This window comes from Sabethes cyaneus, chromosome 1, assembly GCF_943734655.1.
Source record: "Sabethes cyaneus chromosome 1, idSabCyanKW18_F2, whole genome shotgun sequence".
Taxonomy (NCBI): Eukaryota; Metazoa; Arthropoda; class Insecta; order Diptera; family Culicidae; genus Sabethes; species Sabethes cyaneus.
Genome location: NC_071353.1, coordinates 85,917,119 through 85,943,582, shown reverse-complemented (window position 1 = coordinate 85,943,582; position 26,464 = coordinate 85,917,119). Strand labels below are relative to the sequence as shown.

At 40.1% G+C, this 26,464-nt stretch overlaps 1 protein-coding gene across 1 annotated transcript in view; it reads left to right on the top strand.

Moving 5' to 3' along the window:
• The window catches only part of LOC128734182 (SCY1-like protein 2), a 189,279-nt gene that overhangs the window by 31,910 nt on the left and 130,905 nt on the right, over window positions 1-26,464 (top strand). Inside the window, exons 2-3 of the mRNA XM_053828243.1 lie at window positions 25,484-26,089; window positions 26,150-26,358. Coding sequence (XP_053684218.1) covers window positions 25,484-26,089; window positions 26,150-26,358 — 815 coding nt within the window. The remainder of the gene's footprint in view (window positions 1-25,483; window positions 26,090-26,149; window positions 26,359-26,464) is intronic.

Here is a 26,464-nt window from a genome sequence, read left to right as displayed (position 1 = left end):
CAGCATCTGCAACCCGGACAGCAACAACGAACGCGATTTCTCATCATTCCCTGGCATACAACAAACAGTGGAAAAAGTGTACTTATATACGGAGCCACGTGCTGGAATGGTCTCCCAATAGACGCTAAATTAAAACCAACTCTGTCTGCCTTCAAAAACTGTACAAAAAGACTAGTTTAATTGTTTAATGTTAGTGCTTACTTATTAAGAATAATACTTATCTAATTTGTATGTTCTATTTAGTCACATTGTACCTATTTTCCTTGACCTGATATAAAAGTTTCAAACTAACAGGCTACCGTAAGAAATAAACAAACAAATTACAAAGCACAAATTACAAATACTTAAAATAGAGCAATACTTAGTTCAGCAAATTTATGGATAATAATTGACCCTATAAATGCCCCATTGTAACCTTCGAAGAAGTTACAGTTTAGGGCTGTCGGTATTGGGCGCTTTTGGTGAAAACCGGTATTTCGGTATTGGCGCAGAAAATACCGGTAGTACCGGTAAAATACCGGTATTGGCAGATTATTCGAAATCAATAGAAATGTCGATGGTTTTCAGTAAATCTTTTTATTTTTAAACTTAAGCTTCAGTATTGTTGCTTATCAATGTAAAATTTAAGCAGATATAATACTCTAAGCGATGTATTTCCGTTACTAGAACGAATTTTATTACCAACGCTTCCAACAATTGAAAAAACTTCCGCTTTCATCGATGTCTGTCGAACGACTCTAAGCGCATCAGGAATTTTCCTTTCATTTCTTCAAATTTAAAGTAGGGAAACCCGCTTTTAATTATTTACAAATATCTTGTATTGAAGTTTACAGCATAATTAATGCCCCGGTCTCCTACAGTCACGAATTTTTCCTCCATCTCCAAACCGGAACTCTTGCATAGCATCATCCTCTTCATAATCCTTCACAGATATCTTCTCTTCTCTGTTAGCAGTCATGCAGATTTCATCTCCTTGTTTAATGTATCACTCGAAAGACTTGGAAAATATTCCAAATTCTTTCCTGGCAGATCCTTTGATGGCAAGAATACTCAAAAGGCGCAAAGGTCCCCGTATTCTGATCAGGGCCCGGCGTTATCGAAACAAATAAATGAAGCTGCCTTCTCTTATCTTCGTTTCACATATGAAGTGACTTGTTTCATTTGTTGAACAGAGCGTTTCTAGCAAACTTCACCTGAAGCTAGAGACTGTGTCAAATGACACAGTCTCAGGCACGATTTGTCGATGTTGAGTAGTTTAATCATAATATGCGTTAAATGGTAGGACATGTTACTCAAAATCAATTCAATTGAATTCAAAATGGCTGGACTTTGATAGAGAAATACAAATGAAACATTAAAACCGGTCGTCATGATGAACTAAAAATCGGTTCATTGACGCTGATTGAAGCCAATTTTGAAATGAAGCGGCGCTGCTTCAGTTAAAACTGAAGCTTCATTAATTCATAGTTAAAAAACAACATACTATTGTAAGTGATGTTTCTGGGCCCTGAACTTGTTTCCTAAATTCTTTATTTGAGAGCTTCGAATAATTTTGTGGTTTTTAAATATCAAGTTGTTCAAAAATAAATTGAAACGCGACGTCTGGTTCATACAATAAAACATTTTTACAGCAAAGATGCTCTCCTGTGCCTTAAACGGATTCAAGAACTATAGTTATTTGACCCACAATTTCACTATCTTCATTGTTAGTAGTCAAAGAATCTCGTCTGCATTAACACCAATTTGTTTTCCTAAGAGTTTTATAATCTTCTATCAAATTTAGTTCAGAATAGAAAATACCGGAAATACCGGTTTTTTGCCTTTCCGAAACCGGTATTTCGGTATCCAAAAATTGGCCGGTATTACCGGTTTCGGTACTACCGGTACTACCGGTTAGACAGCCCTATTACAGTTTGATCTACGATACGTTGTGGATAGTTTTGCCTAATAAAACCAATAAAATACTGCGAGTAAATGTAAATTCTCATGCCTGAAATGAAAAATTGAATTATATAAAAAAATTTAAATTAATTAAAAACTATATGAAAGTAAACTTTTGATATAGGATAGGGGTAGCAGTATCAGGGGCCCGTTACTACGCTCAAAAAGCATGCGACAAAAATATGCCATGTGTCGTTAAGTAGAACGGACTCCTGTACTGACCACCAGATGGTAGATAGGAGCAGCCAGAATTAGCAAGTCGAGCAGTTGTCGCAACGAGAGAGGTGCTCACTGTTCACGAATGCGCTGACCATCGATTCGACTCACACCGCGCCTGTCCAATTCATTGGATTTGCACAATAATTCTCAATGTTTGGTAACGAGTATGATAGAGTATTGTCGTTGCGCCGGCTTTCCGTTCTTCGTACCGATTAAACCGCCGTTTTAAATTTGGGCTTAGTTGGGAGTGTCTCCGTTTTGGTCAAAGTGGAGCTTTTTAATGAGAGAAGGGGAATGTCCCATAAAAAATTCTTGCTAGTTCGAAGGATACTCCTGTTGCTCGATCATAGATGATGCTAGTGTTCAGACCACGGTTCAAGTTAAATGTGAGGTACGATCATTTTTCTTGATTTTTCTTTTAAGAGTTATACCTGTTTGTCAGTGGTATTAAATTATGTTACCAATACCAACTGGCAACAAGGTGGCTCATCGGAGCAGCAAAGGTGTTGATACACTGTTTCAGAAGAAGAGACGAAATACCATCCGGTCCAGAAGATCGAGAGGATTTTAGCTTCGTGGCGGCTGATATGACCATCGTGTCGTCGATGAAAAGGTGAGTTAAACAATTGCTAAGTACGGGGACGCACTGGACGGCTGCGGAAATTTCTTCTTTTGACAACCTTTCGTCAGTAAATACACTGGAGAATTTCCGCGCGAATAGTTGGGAAATCTGTTCTATGTTGCTGGCAGTTTCACCACAGAGAACAGATTAAGAGGCTCGAAGGAAGTAATCGATTTTTTGTGTGTAAAATCTGTCGGTAGCGCCCTCCAGAAATAGTTTGCCAAACGCATCAAAAAATATCCATGTACCTTTATCAATATTTCTTTGTGCTGGAGTTACATAGCAGCGACGGCAGCGACATCAAGATTTAGTTTGCCACTTACTGCTCGAGGGTTGCTCTATTGAAGGATTACTCGTAGATTACATAAAAACCTTCTACACACTTTTTGTCACTTACCTGGTAGTCTGTTCTCTGTGGTTTCACTACCCAGGAACAATACCGAAGAAAGCCCGTTGTCCTTCCGCTATTCGTTGACGCGCTTCCGAAAGAATTTTTTATTCTTTTTCAGTTTGCGTTCGATGTTTCTCAGGTAGCGACTCAATCGTTTGTAACGCGTGTAGATCGACGGAGTAGCAACGTTCTATATTTTGAGAACTTCTTGAGAGCGATTTTCTTCTCGAATTTCAGACGTCGTAACGTAGCGTTTACCCAGTGTATCCTCCCAGCGTCAGCTAGTGTGCCCAGCGTCAGCGGGCATGGTTCTTTTTGGGACATGTCGATCGATAGCGTAGTTCAGGATATTAAAGAATGTCATTGCGGCAGAATTAACATCTTCCTTGTCCAAAACTGCATCCCAATTGATGCTAGTGAGGGTTCTTTGGATTTCCCTGAAGTCGTATTTTTCAGAAAACCAGACTGTACCAGAAACCGTTCAAGAAGTGCTAGAGAAACTCGATCGCAGTGAGTGGATCGAAGCAATGGAGAATGAATTTCATGCGCTGAAGGATAAGAAAACGTGGCGTTTAGTCGACCTACCCGCAGGACGGAAAGCTTTGAGGAATAAGTGGGTGTTTAAGGTCAAGACACATTTGGATGGTTCTGTTGAACGATACAAGGCTCGACTTGTAATTAAGGGTTATTCGCAAGTGAAAGGTGTGGACTTTCAAGAAACCTATTCGCCTGTCGTTCATTACGCAACCGTACATTATCTTCTGGCATTAGCGGCCAAGCTCAATCTGGTCGTGCATCAGATGGTTGCCGTACCTGCATTCTTGCAGGGCGCTCTCGGTGAGGAAGAGATCTTCATGGAGCAACCAGAAGGATTCTGTGATAACAAAGCACCGACGAAAGTATGCAAATTACAATAAGCACTTGACGGCCTCCAGCAAAGTATGGAATCAACAATTGGTCACGAAACTTAAGAGCATGAAATTCAGAAGATCGCAATACGACACATGCGTCTATCACCAAGTTGTCGAAGGAAATCTTATTATCGTTGCAATTTACGTTGACGATTTCTTGATTATTTCAAACGATTAGCAGTTGCTGAATCGGATTAAACAAGAGTTGTGCGCGGATTTCAAAATGAAAGACTTGAGACCAGCCAAGCAGGTATTCGGACTAAGAGTTAGTAGATCAAATGGAGATTTGATTTGATTTGATTTGTATTTCGAATATAGGCTTAAGCCCTTTACCCATTCTTAAATCTATACTACAACATAGGCTTACAAATAAATAAATTTCAACACGCACAAAATTACAATTGTCTTAAAAATTAAAAGTATTCGATTTATCGTAATTGTCCTCTGAAGTATAAACTGAGTCTATGTCTTATCACATCCGAGCTCATGCCAATGTTTATAACATGTTGCAATGCATTGAAGGCGTTCATGAACCGGGAAGTCGGTTCGTGCTGTGAGTAATTTCTAGACCTAAAAGGTGGGTCAAAAATCCTACGTCGTCGGAGCGTGACTGCACTATCATTAAATATCAATCGACTGGTCAAAGGTTGGCTGTTTGTTCGTTCTGAGAGAATGTTCGTGAAGAATATGATATCGGCAATCTTGTGCCTCGAATGGACCGTATCAATATCCACCAAAGAACAGAGATCGTGGTAAGGCGGTAGTTGTTCTCCGTTCCATCCGAGATTCCTGAGAGCGAATCTTACAAATCTCTTCTGAATCCCTTCGATACGGTGTACGTGCGTTATATACAGCGGGCGGCAAATAACGCTAACGAAATCGAGCTTGCTTCTGACGAGGCCTTTGTAGATCGCTAGTACTGCATGAGGCTCTCATTGATGACATTGTCAATGTGCCTATTGAAGGAGAGTGAGCGATCAAAAGTTACCCCCAGGTCGCGGACAAATTCAACTAGCGGAACAACATTGCCTCGGTATGCGTAGTCAAAAATCACAGGATTAGCTTTTCTGGTGAAAGTCATAACAGAGCACTTATTCGTGTTTACTTTCAATCCACGGTTTTCGCAGTTCGTTCCTACATGACCTAAGTCGAGCTGTAATTTCACGCAATCATCAATAGATTTGATCGGAAACAAGATTTTCACGTCATCTGCATAAATCAGCATAGTTGCATGGGAGATAACATCTGGCAATTTGTTCATCAGAAGCACGAATAGCAATGGTCCTAAGTGACTGCCTTGTGGTACTCCTGAGTGCACAGTAAACGAACGAGATTTGTAGCCACGGATTTTTACAAATTGTACTCTATACTTGAGATAAGATTTTAACCAGTTGTACAACGAGCCACGAATGCCGAAATCTTTAACAGCCTCCAAGATACTATTAATGTCGACTGCATCAAATGCTTTGCTCATATCTGTATATATGCAATCCACTTGAAATCCCTTAGAAATGTGATCTGTAACTGTAGAGCTGAATTCACAGAGGTTTGTAACAACTGATTTTTTCTTCAGGAATCCATGTTGCACAGGAAAAATATGGTTAACTACATTGTCGTAAAGGCGACTGTAAACTAACGACTCGAAAAGCTTCGGAATAGCTGATTGGATAGCAACTCCACGATAATTTTCCACATCGTCTCTGGCCCCTTTCTTATGTATTGGAGTGATTTGCGAGGTTTTCCAGATTCCCGGAAAATGGCCAGTAGCTAATGACACATTGAACAAGCGCACAAGAGGCACCACAAATTCTAGACGGAACTCTTTCAGGATTCTATTTGCCAGCATATCCGGTCCTGCAGACTTATTGACATCGAGCTCACGAATATCGTTTTCTACACACGTATTGGATAATTGGTATGGTACATCGTCAGTATTAACGGGCAATCCGGGGATGCTGCCAGTTGCTGCAGTAAAAACACTTTCGAAAAACTTCGCGAATAGTTCAGTCGATGATTGAACATCAGCAGATGTGACACCCTTGTAACTAACACAATCCGGAACGCCAGAACTCTTTCTTCTACTGTTCACAAATTTCCAAAACGATTTGGGGTCTCTTTTCAAACGAAACTGAATGTCTGCGATATAAACCTGATATGATTCCCGATGAGCAGCCTTAAACATTCTCAGTATTTGTTTGTAGTGTGTCACGTTTTCGTTTGAAGGAGACCGACGCATTCGTTTCAGAGCTGCTCTTTTCTCCTTCATTAAATTTATAAGCGCCGGCGTGAACCATTCTGGATAACTGTGTTAATATTTTTGCCGTTTCGTCATCACCGGAGAATGACGAGAAAATATGTCAAAAACTGTATAATATAACAGCAGTGCATTATAATCAATTGAATTCTCGATAACCACCGTATTTCCACAACCAATATTTAAAATGTTCATTGATCGGAGAAACTCGCGCATTCTTTCCGCTTGTCTTTGATATTCCTCGCAGCCGTGAAAAATGTCTTCTGATATAAACAGATCATGCCAACTGATATTTGCAAGTTCCAAACGGGTGTTTCCAAAATCCATTGCATTTAAATTCAGTTGATTTTCGAGCATCCCTTGTTTGCACTCTATCGGTTCGATTGCGTAGACGGTCAATAACATCGCATTGTGATGAACTTCATTCTTTATCAATGGATCCGTTAATGTTACTTGACAGATGTTCGGTGCCGTAGTGAACACCAAGTCGAGAAAACAGCTGCTATTGTTTGGAATATTACACACTTGCACCACGATTGATCAAGAACCGTGCAAACGTGGCAAAATGGTGAGCCTATCCGCCCAGGCGTATGTAGATACTTCTTAAAGCATCCATGTCCCGACAGAAACTGGGTAAGGAAAAAGTTTACCTCACCATGTCCTCTGCCGATCCAGGACGATATGTTCTGGATCAGCCTATGGGTCCACCTACCATGATCGGTGCGATCCCATTCCGCCTGCAACGCCTAATAGAGTCCAGCCAGCTCTGTCCCTAGCGCCCCTGACGTTCCTCTGCCTATGGCACTCGATGTCCTCACCTAGTAGTATGCATATGGGAATCATGGCTGCAATAACCCCAATCGCATCCAACGATATGGTACGGTAGCCGCACGTAACGCGCAATGCCAACAGCCTGAACACCTTGTTCAGACATGCCTGATTGCGCTTACTCTCCAAAGCCGGGGCCCATGCCGGTGCACCATACCTTAGTACCGACATGGCAACGCTGGCCATCAGATGTCTCTTACTGCTACTAGGACCGTAGCCGTTTGGCATGATCTAGGACAGCGCAGTAACCGCCGTCGACACTTTACCACAAGCATAATCCACATGGCTGGTGAAGTTCAGCCTGTTGTCTGCCATAACACCCAGGTACTTCACACTTCGTTTGGAGACAATCACCTGTCCTCCAACGATTATTTTGGCCTCTAAGGCCGACTTACGTTTGCTGATCATCAGCGCTTCCGTCTTGTGATGGGCCAATCGTAGTTCGACGCCCGCCATTAATCCCTCTATTATGCTTATGGCGTCTGATGCCAGCATTTCCATCTCCTCTAGAAACTCGCCTACCACTATAAGGACGGAATCATCGGCGAAGCCAGTGATCTCGACCCCAGCGGGTAGTTCGAGCCTCAGCACCCCATCGTACATGGCATTCCAGAGCGTGGGGCCTTACCTAGTTCCTGTCGGGACATGGATGCTTTAAGAAGTATCCACAAACGCGTGGGCGGGTAAGCTCACCCTTTTGCCCCGTTTGCACGGTAGCCGAGGAAACGGCGGAGCATGTGATGTTTCACTGCCCGCGTTTCACGACCACTCGGCGGGTAATGCTGGCGGTCGTTGGGGAAGACACCAACGCCGACAACGTCGTGCAGAGAATGTGCGCTGAGCAGCGCGCATGGGGTGCCGTCGTTAGGGTGGCAATGGAGGTGATAACGGAGTTGCAACGGATAGAACGTTTGCAACGAAAGAGCCTGACATAGCTTAGCTAGGGTCAGTAATGGGCTGATTGGGTAGCCCAGGCCCTAGGTGAAGGGTATTGGCGGTGGGGCCGAGAATCGAGCCCTGTGGAACACCCACTGTCACTTTATCCTTCTTCGCCCCATCCGCCGTGTCGTACACTAGCATCCGGTTCTCGAAGTAACTTTTAAGCAACCTGCATAGATGGTCTGGAACCCTCATCCTATGCAGCGCTAACGCGATTGCACCCCAGTTAGCGCTGTTAAAGGCGTTTTTGACATTGATTGTGACTATGGCACAATACCTGTCGCCTCGCCTTTTCCGTTTAATAGGCTTCTCGGCCCTCTCCACCACGGACTTTATGGAGTCTACAGTGGACTTCCCCTTACGGAAGCCAAACTGCGAGCTTGCCTGTCCGACATCACTTTCCACCACAGGAGTCAGCCTGTTTAGGATTACCCCCTCTAGCAATTTGCCTAACGTGTCCAATAGGTAAATTGGCCTGTACGACGAGGGATCACCAGGCGGTTTCCCCGGCTTTGGCAGCAGTACCAATCTTTGGACTTTCCATTTGTTTGGAAATTCGCATACCTCTAGGCAATTCTGAAGCGTCTCTCTAAACGTATCGGGATATGCTTGGATCGCCACTTTGAGTGCCTCGATCGGAATCCCGTCAGGACCGGGCGCTTTCCTCGTTTTTAAACCCCTGGCAATTACGATGAGTTCCTCATTCGTGACCGGAATGAGGACATCATTCGATTGACCGTACGGGGTTGGAGGCCACCAAAGTGGATCGTGTTGCCGAAAGAGCCCTTCCACGATTACTTTCAGCTTTTGGGGTCAGGTTTCCTGCGGCGCGGATGTACCCTTCATCTTTTTCATCACCACCTGGTATGCACCGCCCCAGGGGTTTGAAGCCGCATCGCGGCGTAGCTCCTAACAACAGGATTTCTTGCTACGCCTAAGCTCCTTCTTGAGCGCCAACCTGGCTGCTCTAAGTTAGATACCCCGAGCTTCACAGCTGCATCGGTCCGGGCCCTCTGCGCTAGCCTTCTCGCTCTGTGGCACCTGGAACGGAGCTGGGCAATAGTATCACTCCACCAGTATACCGAGCGACGACCGTTCATTGGCTACCCCGTCCTGGGCATAGTGGTATCACATGCCCGTACTAGGACGTTGGTCAGCTCACGGGCGCTCAGGTTCAAGCGGTTGCTGCGCTGAGTGCTTCAACGAACAGGTCTTTGTCGAAGGACTTCACTTTCCACCTCCTCCCTGTCGACTTCAACCCGCGTGGCCGTAGCATGCGTCGTTCAATCGTGTACCGTATAGCTTGGTGGTCGCTATGCGTGTACTCATCTGATACCCTCCAGCCCATGCTGGCAAGCAACATTGGGCTGCAGAAGGTGATATCGATGATCGATTGTTGTACCCCCCTACAAAAGGTACTGACGCATCCCACGTTAGCCAGACTTACATCCAGCTTGGACAGAGCTTCCAGCAAGCTTTGTCCCCTAGGGGTAGTGCATCTGCTACCCTATTCGACAGCCCAAGCATTGAAGTCTCCTCCAATGACAACGGGCTTGCGGCCCGTGAGCTCGTCGGTGAGCACGTCTAGCATCCGGTCAAACTGCTCCGGCGACCACCTAGGTGGAGCGTAGCAGCTACAGATGCAGACGCCATCGACCATAGCAATCACGAACCCTTTCTTCTTTACCCAGTTTGCGCCGCCCCTGGAGACCCGGTAGGGATCCGCGATAATGGCAATATCGCACCCCGTTTCGGCTGCCGTTTGCCAAAGCAACTCCTGTGCCGTTTCACAGTGGTTCAATCTGGTTAATCTGTATAACCTGCACCATTATCGTTGCAAAGCTCTCCTATAAGCCGCACACAGTGGGGCACCTGTGGCATGCTTATTTCCCGTTTCGGCTGTGCAGAGCAAGCACCTGGGGGGATTGGTACATCTCCTGATGAAGTGGTGATCTTCGCCGCACCGCCTGCACAGCTTAGACCGATCGGGGGCCTTACACTTGCCTGCCCGATGGTCAAAGCCCATACACCTGAAACAGCGTTCGATACGCCGTTTCGACGCAAGTGTACAGACTGACCAGGCGACCCTAATTTTGCCAGACGCCAACATTTTGTTGGCGATTGCCTCTGGCACGTTTAAGGTTGCGGTTTGCATATCTCCATATGCCTTCCGCAACCGGATGTCTGCGGGTGCCACATCAACATTAAGCTGTTTCCGCAGAGCATCTTTCAGGTCAACTGCCGTCGTAATCTCGTCGAGGTTTTTACACTCGACAAGAACACGCTGCGACAGTGCCTTTACTTGGCCTGCTTCGCCCAGGGACTGCTCAACCAGTTGCCTGTAATTCGAGCTCTGGACTGTTGGGTCCTTTTTGAGCTCGAAGAGCATATCCCCTACCTGGGTTCGGCAGGTCTTCACTAGGTCGGCATACGACAGATTACCTGTCAGCTTCACTACTAAGGCGTCACCCTTATGGACACGCCTTGGCTTTGGCTTTACAGCCGCAGCCTCGCTCCACAGTGGGACCATTCTGGAAAAAGGCATTTAAAAGTCTTTTCTCGCTTTTCCTGACGTTTTCGAGCTTAGGTGTCTAAGGAGAAGTTTCATAAAAAAGTATTCTGCATCTAATGACATTTCCATATAATTATATATTAAGGGGATAACAAATTTGAAAAAAATTAATTGTCTATAGAAACTAGATAGCATGGTCATGTGTTCAGCAAAGTTGTAGAACTTTGAATTTCATTAAACTTTGCCGAAGATACTATGTATCTGCATCATATGGTTTGCGAGATATAACTGACTTTTTGTCGTGACCCCCTTAAAAGCAGTTTTTTAAACTTCTTGTACACAAAACCTCATCTAACAGGTTCAACATGTTCTACAAACTTTTGGATACTATCAAAATACGTAACTTTCTAGAAGGTGTATATATCATATGTTGCTTTATTTGCTTTAAAAATGGATTTGAAGCATAAATTTTACCATTTTTACAACTAATTTTTTCCATAAATAGGCAGCTACTGGCAGCTAAAGTTAGCATCGCTTGAACCGCCATAGAATGTAGTATAAGTGTGCCAAAAAATTTTGGCCGGGTCTGGCCGGGCATTTTGGTTATTTCAATTATGAATTACATACATATATGCTGGTTTTAGTAAGTTATCGGGGTTTTTTTATTCGTACATGTTCATAATAATTTCACAGGACCTCGTCCACGTCTGTTTCGCTATCTGTTGCAGAATTATTTTCGTTCTGGGATTTTTGTAAAAGTTTGTATGCTGCTAGTAACAACCGCATTTTTTTTTAAATATTCAGTTTGTTTATTTATACGGCTCGCGCACAAATGAAGATTACTTAATTACTAAAAATATTAACATTCTAATTTGTATGAGTTTACAAAAAACAGGTATGGAGGTCTTGAATATGGTTTCTTGTAATTGTTTTCATACTTCAAGTTCTAGACACATATGTGGGTTGTCTTATAATCCTTTTCTAAAAAGATTAAAGAAAGTGCTAAATGGGGATACGAATAGTTTTGAGAAAAGTATAAATAAGAGACATGTAGCAATGGTCTAAACTTGCTAAAATATCACGAACAGGAACATTAGCTTGTTTATTTCTTGCTCGAAGGGAATCTTTAAGCACGGATCTAGCGGCATGGTATGTTGGGCATTGCCAAACGACATGTTCTATGTCATGATAACCCTCACCACAAGTACAACGATTATCTTCTGAGAGACCTATACGATGTAAATGTGCTTCGAACCAGTAATGGTTTGACATAATTCGAGACATCACACATATAAAATCACGATTCACATTAAAAGTTTTGAACCATGGTTTAGTTGATACTTTGGGAATAATGGAATGTAACCATCTTCCTAGTTCTCCATTGTCCCAAGAGTTTTGCCAACTAATTAATGTCTTCTGACGTAAAGAAGCATAATATTCGTTAAAGGCGAGAGGTCTCTCAAAAATTTCACCGCTTATTGCCCCCAATTTAGCTAATGTGTCAGCCTTCTCATTGCCAGATATTGAACAATGGGAAGGTATCCTCACAAAGTAATATGAAAACATTTTTCAGTTAAGGTACTCAATCGTTCTCGTATTTTTACAAAGAAATATGGGGTGTGATTTAAATCTCTAATTGATCGTAGAGCTTGAATAGCACTCAGACTATCTGTAAAAATGTAATAATGATCTAGGGACAATTGGTCAATAATCCCTAGAGCATACTGAATTGCAGCTAGTCCTGCTACGTAGACAGAGGCTGGGTTATTGAGTTTGTAAGAAGCGGTGAAATTAACGTTGAAGACACCAAAGCCAGTAGATCCATCTAATAGTGATCCATCAGTGTAAAACATATTAATGGGGTTGATATTTTCGAATTTATTACAAAAAATTTGGGGAATCTGCTGTATACGTAGATGCTCGGGAGTGTTACGAGTATCTTCTAGCATGGAAGTATCAAAAAAGACATTAGAGTAATTTGGCAAAATGGTTGAATTGGGGAGACATGAGCGAGGATTAATGCTTTGAGTCATGTGATTGTAGTAAACAGTCATAAAACGAGTTTGAGGCTGAAGTTCAATTAGCCTTTCAAAGTTTTCAATTACTAAAGGATTCAAAACCTCACATTTAATAAGAACACGAGAAGCAAGATTCCAGAAGCGGTCTTTCAATGGGAGAATTTCTGCTAGTACTTCTAAACTCATAGTGTGGGTTGAGTGCATACATCCTAAAGCGATACGTAAGCAACGATATTGTATACGCTCAAGCTTAATGATGTGGATGTTTGCAGTGGAACTGACAACAACCGCATTGATTTTTAAGAAGTCCAACTTTAAGAAGACCAACAGTAAAAAAATCAATGCGGTTGTTACCAGCAGCATACAAACTTTTACAAAAATTCCAGAACGAAAATAATTCTACAACAGACAGCGAAACAGACGTGGACGAGGTCCTGTGAAATTATTATTAACATGTACGAATAATAAAACCCTGATAACTTACTAAAACCAGCATATATGTATGTAATTCATAATTGAAATAACCAAAATGCCCGGCCAGACCCGGCCAAAATTTTTTGGCACACTTATACTACATTCTATGGTGGTTCAAGCGATGCTAACTTTAGCTGCCAGTAGCTGCCTATTTACGGAAAAAATTCAGGGTGTCGATTTCCTGGAAAATCAGGGAATATCAGGGAATTCATTTTTGGATCAGGGAAATCAGGGAATATCAGGGAATTTCAAAATTCAATCAGGGAAATTTTGTTTACCCGGCAATATTGTTGATCAACTTTCGAATCAAATCAATTTCCGTGTAAAATATACGCAGATTGATCGGTTGTTTGCCGTAAATTTTTTATTTGTTTTGCGCCGTACAATTGTCAGACTCCACTCGCTGTAGTGCTCGAAATCGGCAATGGCAGGTCTCACGCACTTCACAGTGCAGACATCAAGAGCACAAAGCGGGATACATACTGTTATTTACACGCGATCTACAGCGTTTTCACCAATTGCAGAATTTTACACTCAGAAGTCCCAAGCATTGATCATCTTCCTTCAGTGTCCATGATTCATGTCCGTTAAGGGTTACCGGGAGCATTAAGGTTCTGTAGAATTTGCGTTTATGCGAGTAGGCAACCTTCGGGACTGGTTCAGCTGGTTACGTAATACGCAGAAAGCTTACATGTTTCTCTGTTCTGACGTGATCCGCAGTGAGCATACGACTCTTGGCCTGGTTCTTCTCATTTGTCATTTTCTGGCATTCGACATCAAACAAGCTGTTACACTCACCCTTATTCTGCGAGGCGAGTGACGTAACTAATTTGGAGTCATCGCGAATGAGGTGACACGACGCCTAGGTGACACGGTTTGTCACTTAGGTGACACGGGGTTGTTACCTAGGTGACACGGTTGTCACCTAGGTGACAGCACTCAATTCGACTCGCCGTGGCGAGTCACGGCGAATGACAATTGTCGTAGTGAGTCACGTGACTCGCGGAATAAGGGTGATTGTCTTCCCCACGTCGTGCCTATCACTTCCCTCGTAGTTGTTGGCGCTATGGCGGATCCTCCACAGCATACTTACGTCTTATTCCCTTTCGTCCTGCTGTTCTGCGATTCGTTGATCAAGCTTTCTGGTGTACTCCACTGCAACGTCATATGCCGTAAACCGCTAGATGTTGAAATGCAACATCCTCTCAGTGCGAGCCTTCGCCAATTTCGATAACCTTGCGTGGATCTTACGTCGAGATAGTGCTCAAAGTCGCTAAGAAAAGACTATATATTGTGACTTCCAAAAAGTTTTGACCGTTAAACACGATCGATCTGGGAGCTAGAGTCTTGAATTTTCAAGTCGTGCGCACCCCATAAATCATTTCGAACCTGTCATAGAATTCGTCCCTAGCAAAGCAAAGCAAAGTCTTGAGCATTAACCGTCACTAGACATTATCCTTCTTTATCGACAGACTTCGCAGCCGGCTGTTAGAGTACAGGAAAATTACGGGGTCAGTGCAACGATCCTACTGATTCCGTCTAACAAAACCAGCTAGCCGAGATTCGAACACAACTGGCTTGTTAGAACAGCATCGTACCTCGAAGCGAACTGGGCGGTTCAATTCGTCCCTAGTACCATCGAATTTATGATTTGTTGGTGACTATACGTTGATTAAGCTGTAGTTGAAGAATTTGCCTTAATTCTCAACACCCATATACGGTCATCGGACCGAACGGCCGGCCACCGAACTACCTTCGAGTCAATGTTGCTTTCAAGCCTCGATAGTTGCATTCCGAAATCATGACACACAGCTTTAGTCTTAACTGTCCACCATTGAGGGTTAAAATATTTGCCATTTGGACATTTTCCAATAATATATCTAGCTAAAGTTTTGCCGTACCTCGAAGCCAGCAAAACGCACATTTTTGTACCAAAAATCTTTGGGGAATCATCTCATTAACCCCATGCTTTTTGCAGCAAAGATAACAAGCTGGAACTTCCAGGAAAGTTTTGTTTTAGTTTAACTGAAAACTCGCAGACATGTGTCCACCTTCCAACGGTAAAGTTACAAGTTTGAGCTGACTGAAAATTAGCAAGATTTGTTATGTTTACACGGCTGTAATTTTTTTGTATGTAACATCTAAGCTTTGTGCAAAAACAGGTCGATTAGATTATTTCTCAATCTTTGTTTCTTTGGATTCAAGTTGATACCTCAAACATAACTGTCCCTCGATACTCGATAGAAGAGGGCGTTTTCGAAACGTTGGTAAGAAATAGGTTAAGAATCTTTGATATGTGTTCGTAAAACATGAAGCAATCTAGCTTTAGTTTTCAGCAGCTCGCATAAGCCATGCTAAAGGATTAAAAACTTAAGCCAGAAATCACCCAAATAAGCTTGATATTCGAGTTTTGAGGGTCAGGGAAAAATATTTGAAGCATCAGGGAATCAGGGAAAGTCAGGGAATTTTATTTTTGGATTTGAGTCGACACCCTGAAATTACTTGTAAAAACGGTAAAATTTATGCCTCAAATCCATTTTTAAAGCAAATAAAGCAACATATGATATATACACCTCCTAGAAAGCTACGTATTTTGATAGTATCCAAAAGTTTGTAGAACATGTCGAACCTGTTAGATGAGGTTTTGTGTACAGGAAGTTTAAAAAACTGATTTTAAGAGGGTCACGACAGAAAGTCAATTATATCTCGCAAACCATATGATGCAGATACTTAGTATCTACGGCAAAGTTTAATGAAATTCAAAGTTCTACAACTTTGCCGAACACATGACCATGCTATCTAGTTTCTATAAAATCAGAGGGGTTGCATATAGGTGACGCAGGACTACGTAAGTCTCTTTGTAGTGATAGCGGCATGTATTCATGCTTGTAATCATTCGATTCTTCATGTATACATGCTATATGCAACATATATACAAGCTACTTGCGGTATATGTAACATTTATCAAAGTAGTAATATTGCATACGTTCAATTCTCAAAAGATTGTGCATTTGAAAACAATTTAACAAAATCAAGAACACAAGCTATTGCTTTCCTGCTGCCTTACTGAAGCTAGATTGTTTTTATTATCTATGGTTTCCACGTTGAAGGGATTTTACCAATTCAGTCCTATTTTATCAACAGCACATCTTTCCACTACACTTCTAATGAAACGGCAAGCATGCGTATTCATACAGAATCGTATTATAACCGAACACTACAGCTGTAGCACATTTTAGATATCAAGTTCGCCGAGGTTTAGTCGTCTCGCAGTAAAGAATTTGCGATCTATTGGGACAACGAACTTGTGTCGTTTTTTCTGGCACACTTCCCTAACACAGACATCAAATTGGACTAGGTTTAATCGCGTTCGTAAGAAATCTGTTGGCACGAGGGGGCTTTGTTTCTCTCTCTGGCGTACTTCCCAAGCAAGGACATCAAAATGGTCTAGGTTGAACCGCGGTGTTAAGAAATCTTGTTGAAATGAGAAAACTTTGTCACTTGTTTTGGCTTACTTCCCAAGCACAGATATCAAATTGGTATAGGTTTAGATCATCGTAAAGAATCTTCCAACCAACCACGAAGCGAGAATTCTGGTAAAACATAGGTTCATTATTTTCAATTTTTCAATAGTTCAACATCAAGAATCCATACTTTTCTTCATTTGGGCCAATTCTTAGAAGATTTTCCGATCGATTGGTGTAAGAATATTGAAAATCGATCGGAAAACCGCTGAGCTATTAGCGCTCAAAACCTTTCATTTTTCGTGACGCTCGCATTTTTCGATTTTTTGGAATGACACCCTATCTCAAAACTTACCGTAAGACGTAGTCCTACGTCAAAAAATTAATTTTTTCAAATTTGTTATCCCTTTAATATCCAATTATATGAAAATGTCATTAGATGCAGAATACTTTTTTATGAAACTTCTCTTAAGACACCTAAGCTCGAAAACGTCAGGAAAAGCGAGAAAAGACTTTTGACCGCCTTTTTCCAGAATGGTCCCACTGTGCGACTCCGGGCGACAAACTTTTGCTATGGGTAGCCGATTTGGAGACAGAAAGAGATACGAAAAAATAGTCACCTTTTGCTTCCAGTCAGTTTGCAGTTTACATTCTTCAATTTGAACGCAAAGCGGTAGAACACCTGTTGGCTTCTTTTGAGAGACCGCATGGATTATAAGGCGTCATCAGCGTAAACAGCAGATTGACTGGATTCAAAAAACAGTCAAATGATCGTCATAAAAGCGCAACTTGAATGCGGAAAACGTACGCATTCACGCAGACACAGTCAAGTTGCGATCCATTTTCAAGCCCTGCACCGAAACTCGGTTGAATGTACGTTGCAGATGGCGCTGTTGGCACTGTAGTTGATGCGACGGAAAGGCAGGTTAAGTAAAGGAATCTTCTGCAAAGCAAACCCACTTCTTCCTAGCGTTGCGAAAACGCAACGCACTTTCATTCAATTCTAGAGAAGGCCCGGTTTAAAATATCAACTTGGACCCTGAGAAACAAAGAAAGATTGGGAAAAAAATCTAATCGATCTGTTTTTACTCAAAGGTCAGATGTTACATGTAACATAATTACAGCTGTGAACAAACAACAGGTTTTGCTATTGTTCAGATAGTTAAGGAAAAATGCTTATAAAACTCGATTCTACCTCTATTGAGACACCGAAAGTGGCTAACGTTATTGTGTTAGAGCGACACACACTGTACTGTACATTTCATGTGTTCGTTAAAAACCTAAACGTTTATTTGAATGTTGCGTTAGTATTTGTAATATATGTCAAACGGCAGAGCTTGCAGACATAAACACAACTGATCCGCAGCCAACCGCACCAACTACGAAATCCCGAAATATGGTTTATTTTCTTTATTAAGGCATTCCGATTCATCTAAGATTTGCAGCAGCAATCCTATTGATCCTATGCATTCAATAGGATGGCTCATTAATCCGTTTGCATTGAAGGCGAGTTTTTGATTGCTAGTCAGTTTGTTTACATTCTCTAAGCTTATCGATGCGGTAAAAGCAGAAAGCTCTTTAAAAGCTCATTGATGTGGCGAAACTTTGAGACCGTGGTGCTGTTTTTTCGGAAAGCGCTAGTGCAACGAAATATGTGCGCAACCAAATATCTATTAATCAATTCCAGATTATACGTTTTACGTACACGTAATGATCTTTATGATTCCGTTGAATTTATTTTCCATTAGCAATTATGTTTTGCTGAGCGTTTGTTGATATATACCGGGTCGATAAATGGAATGACAAGATTTAGGGAGCTGGGAGCACTGATTACGTGCTCTTCTAATACATATGCATTTTTAAGGCACAAAACAATACATGCATCGAACGGTAGCCATTTATACAGCCATCTTTGAGCCATTTTCGGTTTTTCCTTAACGCCTGACCTATTAACGCAACGCTAGGAAGAAACGATATTCAAAACTTGCAACGGGAACGTTTGTTTTCGTTTGGTCGCTGTGGTGTTTCATTTGATGTCGTTGCTTTTTAGTAAACACATGAATCTTAGCTTTCGCTTGTTCGAAATATCCCGGAAACATAAAAGTTTACATAACATAGAATTCGCAGCTTCATACACTGCCCAGTAAACCATTTGGTTTGTATATCTCGATTGCAACTGAGGTATACGAAATCATATCTGAACGAAAAAGTTATATTCCACGCCATATAAGAGCATATATGTACCAAAGTGGAGGCGATATATGTGCGAAAATTTTGACAACTATTTGTAATTCTATTTTGCGCAGTTTTTATAACACGCAACTAAATACTACTGAATATATGATATAGATATAATCAAATATTGCAATTGTCTATCCTGCTTTATAATTCACAGTCATGAATTGCATATGAAGACACGCACGACTGCAAAACAACTTATTGTTCATTTCGATTTGACATACTCTAAGCATCTCCAATATGAAATTGACATGAAAACGATTTAATGTGAACTTTCTATTACGATTTTGTGTTATCTGGGTGATGGCCGTTGTGATAAGAGCGTAATAAAATCGTTAAAGTAACTTTGCCTCCGGAATATCTGGAGGAATTGAGTGACAGATAACGACAGTTTCCTGGACCCAAGTAATGTTACAACCTTTCCGGAACGTGTTGGTGGGCATTTAATCATCTGCGATGTTTAGCATTTAGCATTCAAACTGCATACTATGCGTCTAGTGCAAAGATGGTCTCCAACCCAAATGTTTCAATATCTATTACTAGCTGACCCGACAAACTTCGTATTGCCACAAATTAACCTGTGTTGTACATAAATCATGAATCTCGGATGATCTTTGTCACAATCTCGAGTTTTGCAAGCCCCTCAGTGGGCGGCGCTTCCGACGGCGGGTCACCGGCAACACTCGCGACCGTCTCGTCCTGAATGATCTAGTGTTACTATAGATAGTTTTTGTGGTCTTGTATTGACTACTGTTTTATGGAAGAGTCTCGAATTTCTCGAGTTCGATTAGTTTTTGAGTTTCGCAAAAATTTTTGTTTTATTTGTATGAGAGTCCATATCCCCCTACCACAGGGGTGAGAGGTCTCTAAGTATCGTAAAATAAATTCAAGACTCCAAAATCTCCCACATGCCAAATTTGGTTCCATTTGCTTGATTAGTTCTCAAGTTATAAGGAAATTTGAATTTCATTTGTATGGGAGCTCCCCTCTTAAAAGGGGAAGGGGTCGTAATTCACCATAGAAAAAATTTCTGCCATCTAAAATTCCCACATGCTAAATTTGGTTCCATTTGATTGATTAGTTCTCGAGATAAGAGGAAATTTGCATTTCATTTGTATGGAAGCCCACCCTCTTAAAGGGGAGATGGGCCATAACTCGCTTTCTAAAGAAGAGAGGGGTCTCAATTCACCATAGAAAAAAATCTTGCGTCCAAAACCACTTACATGTCAAATTTGGTTCCATTTGCTTGATTAGTTCTCGAGTTATGAGGAAATTTGTTTTTCATTTGTATAGGAGGCCCCCCCTCCTCTTAAAGTGGGGAAATCCATAGAAAATATACCATAGAAAATATTCTTGCCTACAAAAACACCCACATGATAAATTTGGTTCCATTTGCTTGATTAGTTCTAGAGTAATGAGGAAATTTGTATTTCGTTTGTAAGAGAGCCCCCCCTCTTAAAAAGGTAAGGGGTCCTAATTCATCATAGATAAAATGGTTGCCTCCAAAAACACCCACATGCCAAATATGGTTCCATTTGCTTGATTAGTTCTCGAATTATGAGGAAATTTGTATTTCATTTGTGTTGAAGCACCCCCTCTTAAAGTTGGGAGGGGTCCTAATTCACTATAGAAAATATTTTTGCCTCCAGAAACCTCCACATGCCAAATTTGGTTCTATTTGCTTGATTAGTTCTCGAGTTATGAGGAAATTTGAATTTCATTTGTATAGGAGCCCCCCCTCCTAAAGTGGGTAGGGGTCCCAATTAATCATAGAAAAAAATTTTGTCTTCGAAAACACCCACGTGCCAAATTTTGTTCCATTTGCTTGATTAGTTCTCGAGTTATGAGGAAATTTGTATTTCGTTTGTATAGGAGCCCTCCCCCCTCTTAAAGTGGGGAGGGGTCCTTATTCACCATAGAAAATATTCTTGCCCTCGAAAACTTCCACATGCCAAATTTTGTTCCATTTGCTTGATTAGTTCTTCAGTTATGAGGAAATTTGTATTTCATGTGTATAGGATCCCCCCCTCCTAAAACGGGGAGGGGTCCTAATTCATCATAGAAAAAATTTTTGTCTCCAAAAACACCCACATGCCAAATTTGGTTCCATTTGCTTAATTACTTCTCGAGTTAAGAGGAAAATTGTGTTTCTTTGGTACAGGGCCCCCCCCTCTGAAAGAGGGGAGGGGTCCTAATTTACTATAGAAAATATTCTTGCCATCGAAAACCTTCACATGCCAAATTTGGTTCCATTTGCTTGATTAGTTCTCGAGTTATGAGGAAATTTGTATGGAAGCCCCCCCTTTTAAAGAGGAGAAGAGTTATAATTCCCCTTATAAAGAGGGGAGGGGCCTCAATTTACCATAGAATAAATTCTTGTCACCGAAAACACCCACATGCCAAATTTTGTTCTATTTGCTTGATTAGTTGTCGAGTTATGCAGAAATTTGTGTTTCATTTGTATGGGAGCCCCCCCTCTTAGTGGGGGGAGGGGTTTCTAACCATCACTAAAACCTTTCGTGGCCCCAATAAACCTCTACATGCATATTTTCATGCCTATTGGTTCAGTAGTTTTCGATTCTATAAGGAACATATGGACAGACAGACAGACAGACAGAAATCCTTCTTTATAGGTATAGATAAAACATCACATGTAATACTCTTATTCATTCATTTAATCTTTATTAATACTCAAAAGCCCAAAAAAATCCCAAAGCCCAAAAAGTTTGATTTAGCGGTAAAAAAGTATGAAGTATTTATATGCATAGTAAGAAGGTATGCAAAACCGGTATACCCTTAACGCCCAGCGTAGCGTTTTCGCAACGTAGCGTTGCGAGACACAAGGTCAAAATTAAAAATACATGTCAGCGGCTTTTTCTTAGTTGACCTAAAAACGAGTTTTCCTGAAAGTTTCAACTTTCTATCCCTGCTGGGAAAAGTGTGGGGCTTAATGGGTTAGCGGTGTGAAAATGAGTTAAGTTGAGTTCACAGTGCTTTTAGTGTTAAAAACCCGAATTAATCCACCTAGCGGCGTGACCTAGCCTTTCTACTGCCACAATAATCATTATTTAATTTCTCAGGAACTTAATTGTAGATGTATCGATGTTATATTAGACTATATTTTTAAATATCCGTTCCGTATTCCTCAAAATCCTTATTTGTCAGTAAAATTCACAACGTATTGTGTAGAATAATTATATTTTCTTTCCTTGGGTGCGTAAATATATGTAAGCGTCATTTATGTTACTTCATGAACACCTTATTTAGTTTTAGTTAGTAAACACAAAAGATAATTTTTACAGACTTGAATGAATATGTATAGAAAATTAGAAATTAACCCTCTAACGGGTCTACAGACGGCCTTAACTTTCGGGCTTCAGAGCCACATACGAAACTTGTTTTGAATTGACAATATGAAGTATTTGTTCATAACAGATTTTTTGATATTTTGATATTAATACCATGCATTCAAAAGTTAGCATCTTTAAAAAACAAGAGTTCAGAAAAATTATTATTATATTTCGCTTTTGAAGACAAAGGATATCTACAACAAAATGATTGATCTCAAAATTTTACTATTGGTTTGCTTGGCTTCAATTTTGCAATATATCTGAATTAGAAAAAAATTACTGAATAGAGCATTAGATATGAAAACGAGAAATGGAACTATTTCTTAGCTAGCGCTCCTTCAGATAATTATTTTTGCATGAAAATCAAAACTTAAGCTTCTTTTGAATGTACTTTCATGAAAAGATAGTCATTAGCTTGATCGCATCGTTTTTACAATGTTAGAGGGTTAGGAAAACAAGATGAGGTCGAAAAATAGTGCCAAAGCTGCGCCATAAACATGCTTGAGAATGGGAAATACGATCTATATGATTCCCAGTGCTTGTCTTTTTTTGATTTATTTATTAAAACATGATACATGACATAAGACATCTGTCCTTTAAAATATCACTAACGAAAACAAATCTTACAAAATTTCTACCGTGCATCGTTTACTTCCTATTTTTCATATAACATTTCTAAGCTCTAGTATCTATGGATTGAAAAGAGCATCTATTGATGCGCAGAATTTGTTTGGAATTTGTACAAATTTATTTGGAAAAATCAATTCACTAGTATTTTCAATTCTATACACCACTATACCTACATGCTTAAATAAACTGCTTTTCTTCGCTTTTTGCTTTTCTTCTACAATTGTGAGTAACGGCAAGTGAAGAAAATTACAATTGAAATCTGAAATCAAAGAAAAGAAAAAACTTTTCGATTGAATCCCACTATTTAATATATATTTGCAACAGATACGTAGTTCACCTACGACGTGCAGGCTTCATCAGTGTCTTATTTCAAAGCGTATACGTATCTGTCGCGAATAAATATTAAATAGTGGAATTTAGTCGGTAAAAGTTTTTTCTTTTCTTTAATTTCAGAGTTCGTATTCCACTAAGAGGCTTCAAAAACTTCAGACAATTGACATGTTTCTCACTTTTCTTGAATTTCATTGCAAATTTTAAAATTGCAAATTGTCATCACATACATACATACATACATACATACACACACATACATACATACATACATACATACATACATACATACATACATACATACATACATACATACACACATACATCACACACATCTCAAACATTGAATACAATCAACATTTGATTGATATGTTTTGCTTTCACACGTTTTAACGGTTTAATATACGGGGCTTAAATGTTAAAGTTTGAATAACTTTTGAATGAAGCGTCCGATTTATTTATTTATTTATTTATTTATTTATTTATTTGCAGTCAATCGTGTGTAGACCGTGATACAAGCTTAACCTAATGTTATCAATCGATTACATATTCTATTTATGTTTGCTCATTTCTGCTAGTTTTCTGTTGTTATTGACTTGAATTACTTATTGTCCTAAAATATTGCTTCAATTTGTTTTTTTTAATTGTGAAGTCAATAAAATTACAATGTTGGTTGTATAGCACCATCATTTGATTTATGGGCCCGAATTTAGCATAATTAGTTCGATAATGATCCGCGGCAAATAGTGTACGAACACGGAAATTTCTAATAGGTGCGTAAAAATTTAATTTAGATAAGAGTTCGGCAGAGTCAATACGTTGTGAGACTATGTCATTAACAAATGAGACCATTGCAAATTCACGACGCGCCTTTAATGTTTCGATATTTATAAGCTTGCAGCGGTCGTCATATGATGGAAGAGGAAGGCTCGTCCAATTTAAATTACGGAGTGCGTACAACAAGAATTGTTTTTGTATTGATTCTATTCTATTTATGTGTGCATTGGCAAACGGAGACCATACCACGCTACAGTACTCAAGAATTGAACGAACGTAGTAAATGTAAAGTGTTTTTAATGTGTATGGGTCTCGAAAATTAAAGCTAAAGCGTTTTATGAAAGAGAGCATGTTGCTTGCTTTACAAGTAATTGTATTATAAGGATCTATAAACGTTAATTTTGAGTCTAGAATAACTCCCAAATCTCTAATTCGTTCACAATTTTAATTTTTATTTTAAATAACTCGGTTTCGTTTGATAGATCTCAGCAGTAATTTTAAATTAATCATAAAATGTGTGATGTTTTTCATTAAATTAATGCTTATATGTAACATAAATATGTTTTAAATACCATTTTTTCACATTTCTTTATGTAACTTTCAAACTACAAGTCCAATCGTCATGAAATTTGGAAGTTAAGGGTTTGCAAGGCTCCTCTTTCATATGCAATTCATTTGTTCAAATCGGTTAAGAGACCTATGAGATAATGAAGTCTCATATTTGTCCTATTTTTATACATAACTTTTGAACTAAAAGTCCGATCAGTATGAAATTCAATAGCGACCAATGGGACACCTAGACCTTTCATTTGACACTAAGAACATTAAAATCGGTCCAGCCATCTCCGAGAAAAGTGAGTGAGATTAAAAGCGTCACATACACACACACACACATACACACACACACACATACACACACACACACATACACACACACACACATACACACACACACACATACACACACACACACATACACACACACACATACACACACACACACATACACACACACACACACACACACACACACACACACACACACACACACACACACACACACACACACACACACACACACACACACACACACACACACACACACACACACACACACACACACACACACACACACACACACACACACACACACACACACACACACACACACACACACACACACACACACACACACACACACACACACACACACACACACACACACACACACACACACACACACACACACACACACACACACACACACACACACACACACACACACACACACACACACACACACACACACACACACACACACACACACACACACACACACACACACACACACACACACACACACACACACACACACACACACACATACACACACACAGAAAATGCTCAGTTTTCGAAACTGAGTCGAATGGTATATAACATTCGGCCCGCAGGACCTTCTTTCCATTTCCGGTTTTCCGAGTGATTTCTATACCTTTATACTATATATTTATACAGTAGAAAGGCAAAAAGTCTTTTGATTTTTGTTTTTGATAATATACCCTCTATTTTTTATGTTTTATTATAGGATGTGTTTGGAAAATTTTTTCCGGTTTTAAAAAATCAACCAAAGAAGAGTCCTCAATATTTGTTCTAGAAAAAAAACTCTTTGAGCGATACTCTAAAGAAGATCGAGAAGAAATATACAGTGTCATTAAACACGGAGTAGTTCAATTAACAAAGATTAGACATCCTCAAATACTTACAGTGCAGCATGCATTAGAAGAGAGTCGAGAGAGCTTTGCCTTTGCTACAGAACCAGTTCACACCACTCTTGCTAATATTTTGGGAGAAACGACAAACGTTCCATCAGCTATTACATCGCAACTTGAAACTATCAATTTGTCAGAAACGGAAATAAAATATGGTCTTATACAGATAATGGAGGCAGTGAAATTCATTCACGATGAAGCACAATTGGTACACAGAAACATCTGTCCTCATAATGTAATTTTGAATATACATGGATCGTGGAAGATTTTTGGTTTCGACTATTGTGTTAGCAGCTTGCAAATTTTTCGTTGCAGTTTTAATCCAAATCAAAATATTTTTACTGTTCCTAGTCTTGAATATACAGCTCCGGAGTGCGTTTTGGATCGCATAATTTCGATACGATCTGATTATTTTTCATTCGGTTTGTATACATTAATACTCTAAATTATATTTAAATATTTCTCATTATGCTGTGTTTTAGGTATATTAATTTGTGCAATATATACAAAGAAATGTTTTCCATTTATGATAATGGAGAAAGATTACGATGTTTTCAGGAAATTTACCGCAGATTTACGATTACCAAAGCATCCAAAATTGCCTTTTTTGCCTTCGGAAATCCAACATTTCGTCAGACTGTTGCTTAGTGCTGCTCCAGAAAATCGACCAGATTTAATCCAGTTTTCTAAGGTATGTAACATTTTTTAAAAACTACGATTATTTTATTAGGCTCGTTTATGATGGATGCTGATGCCTGTGACTTGCGTAGTACCATAGAAGTAGAAGTCCGAACAAT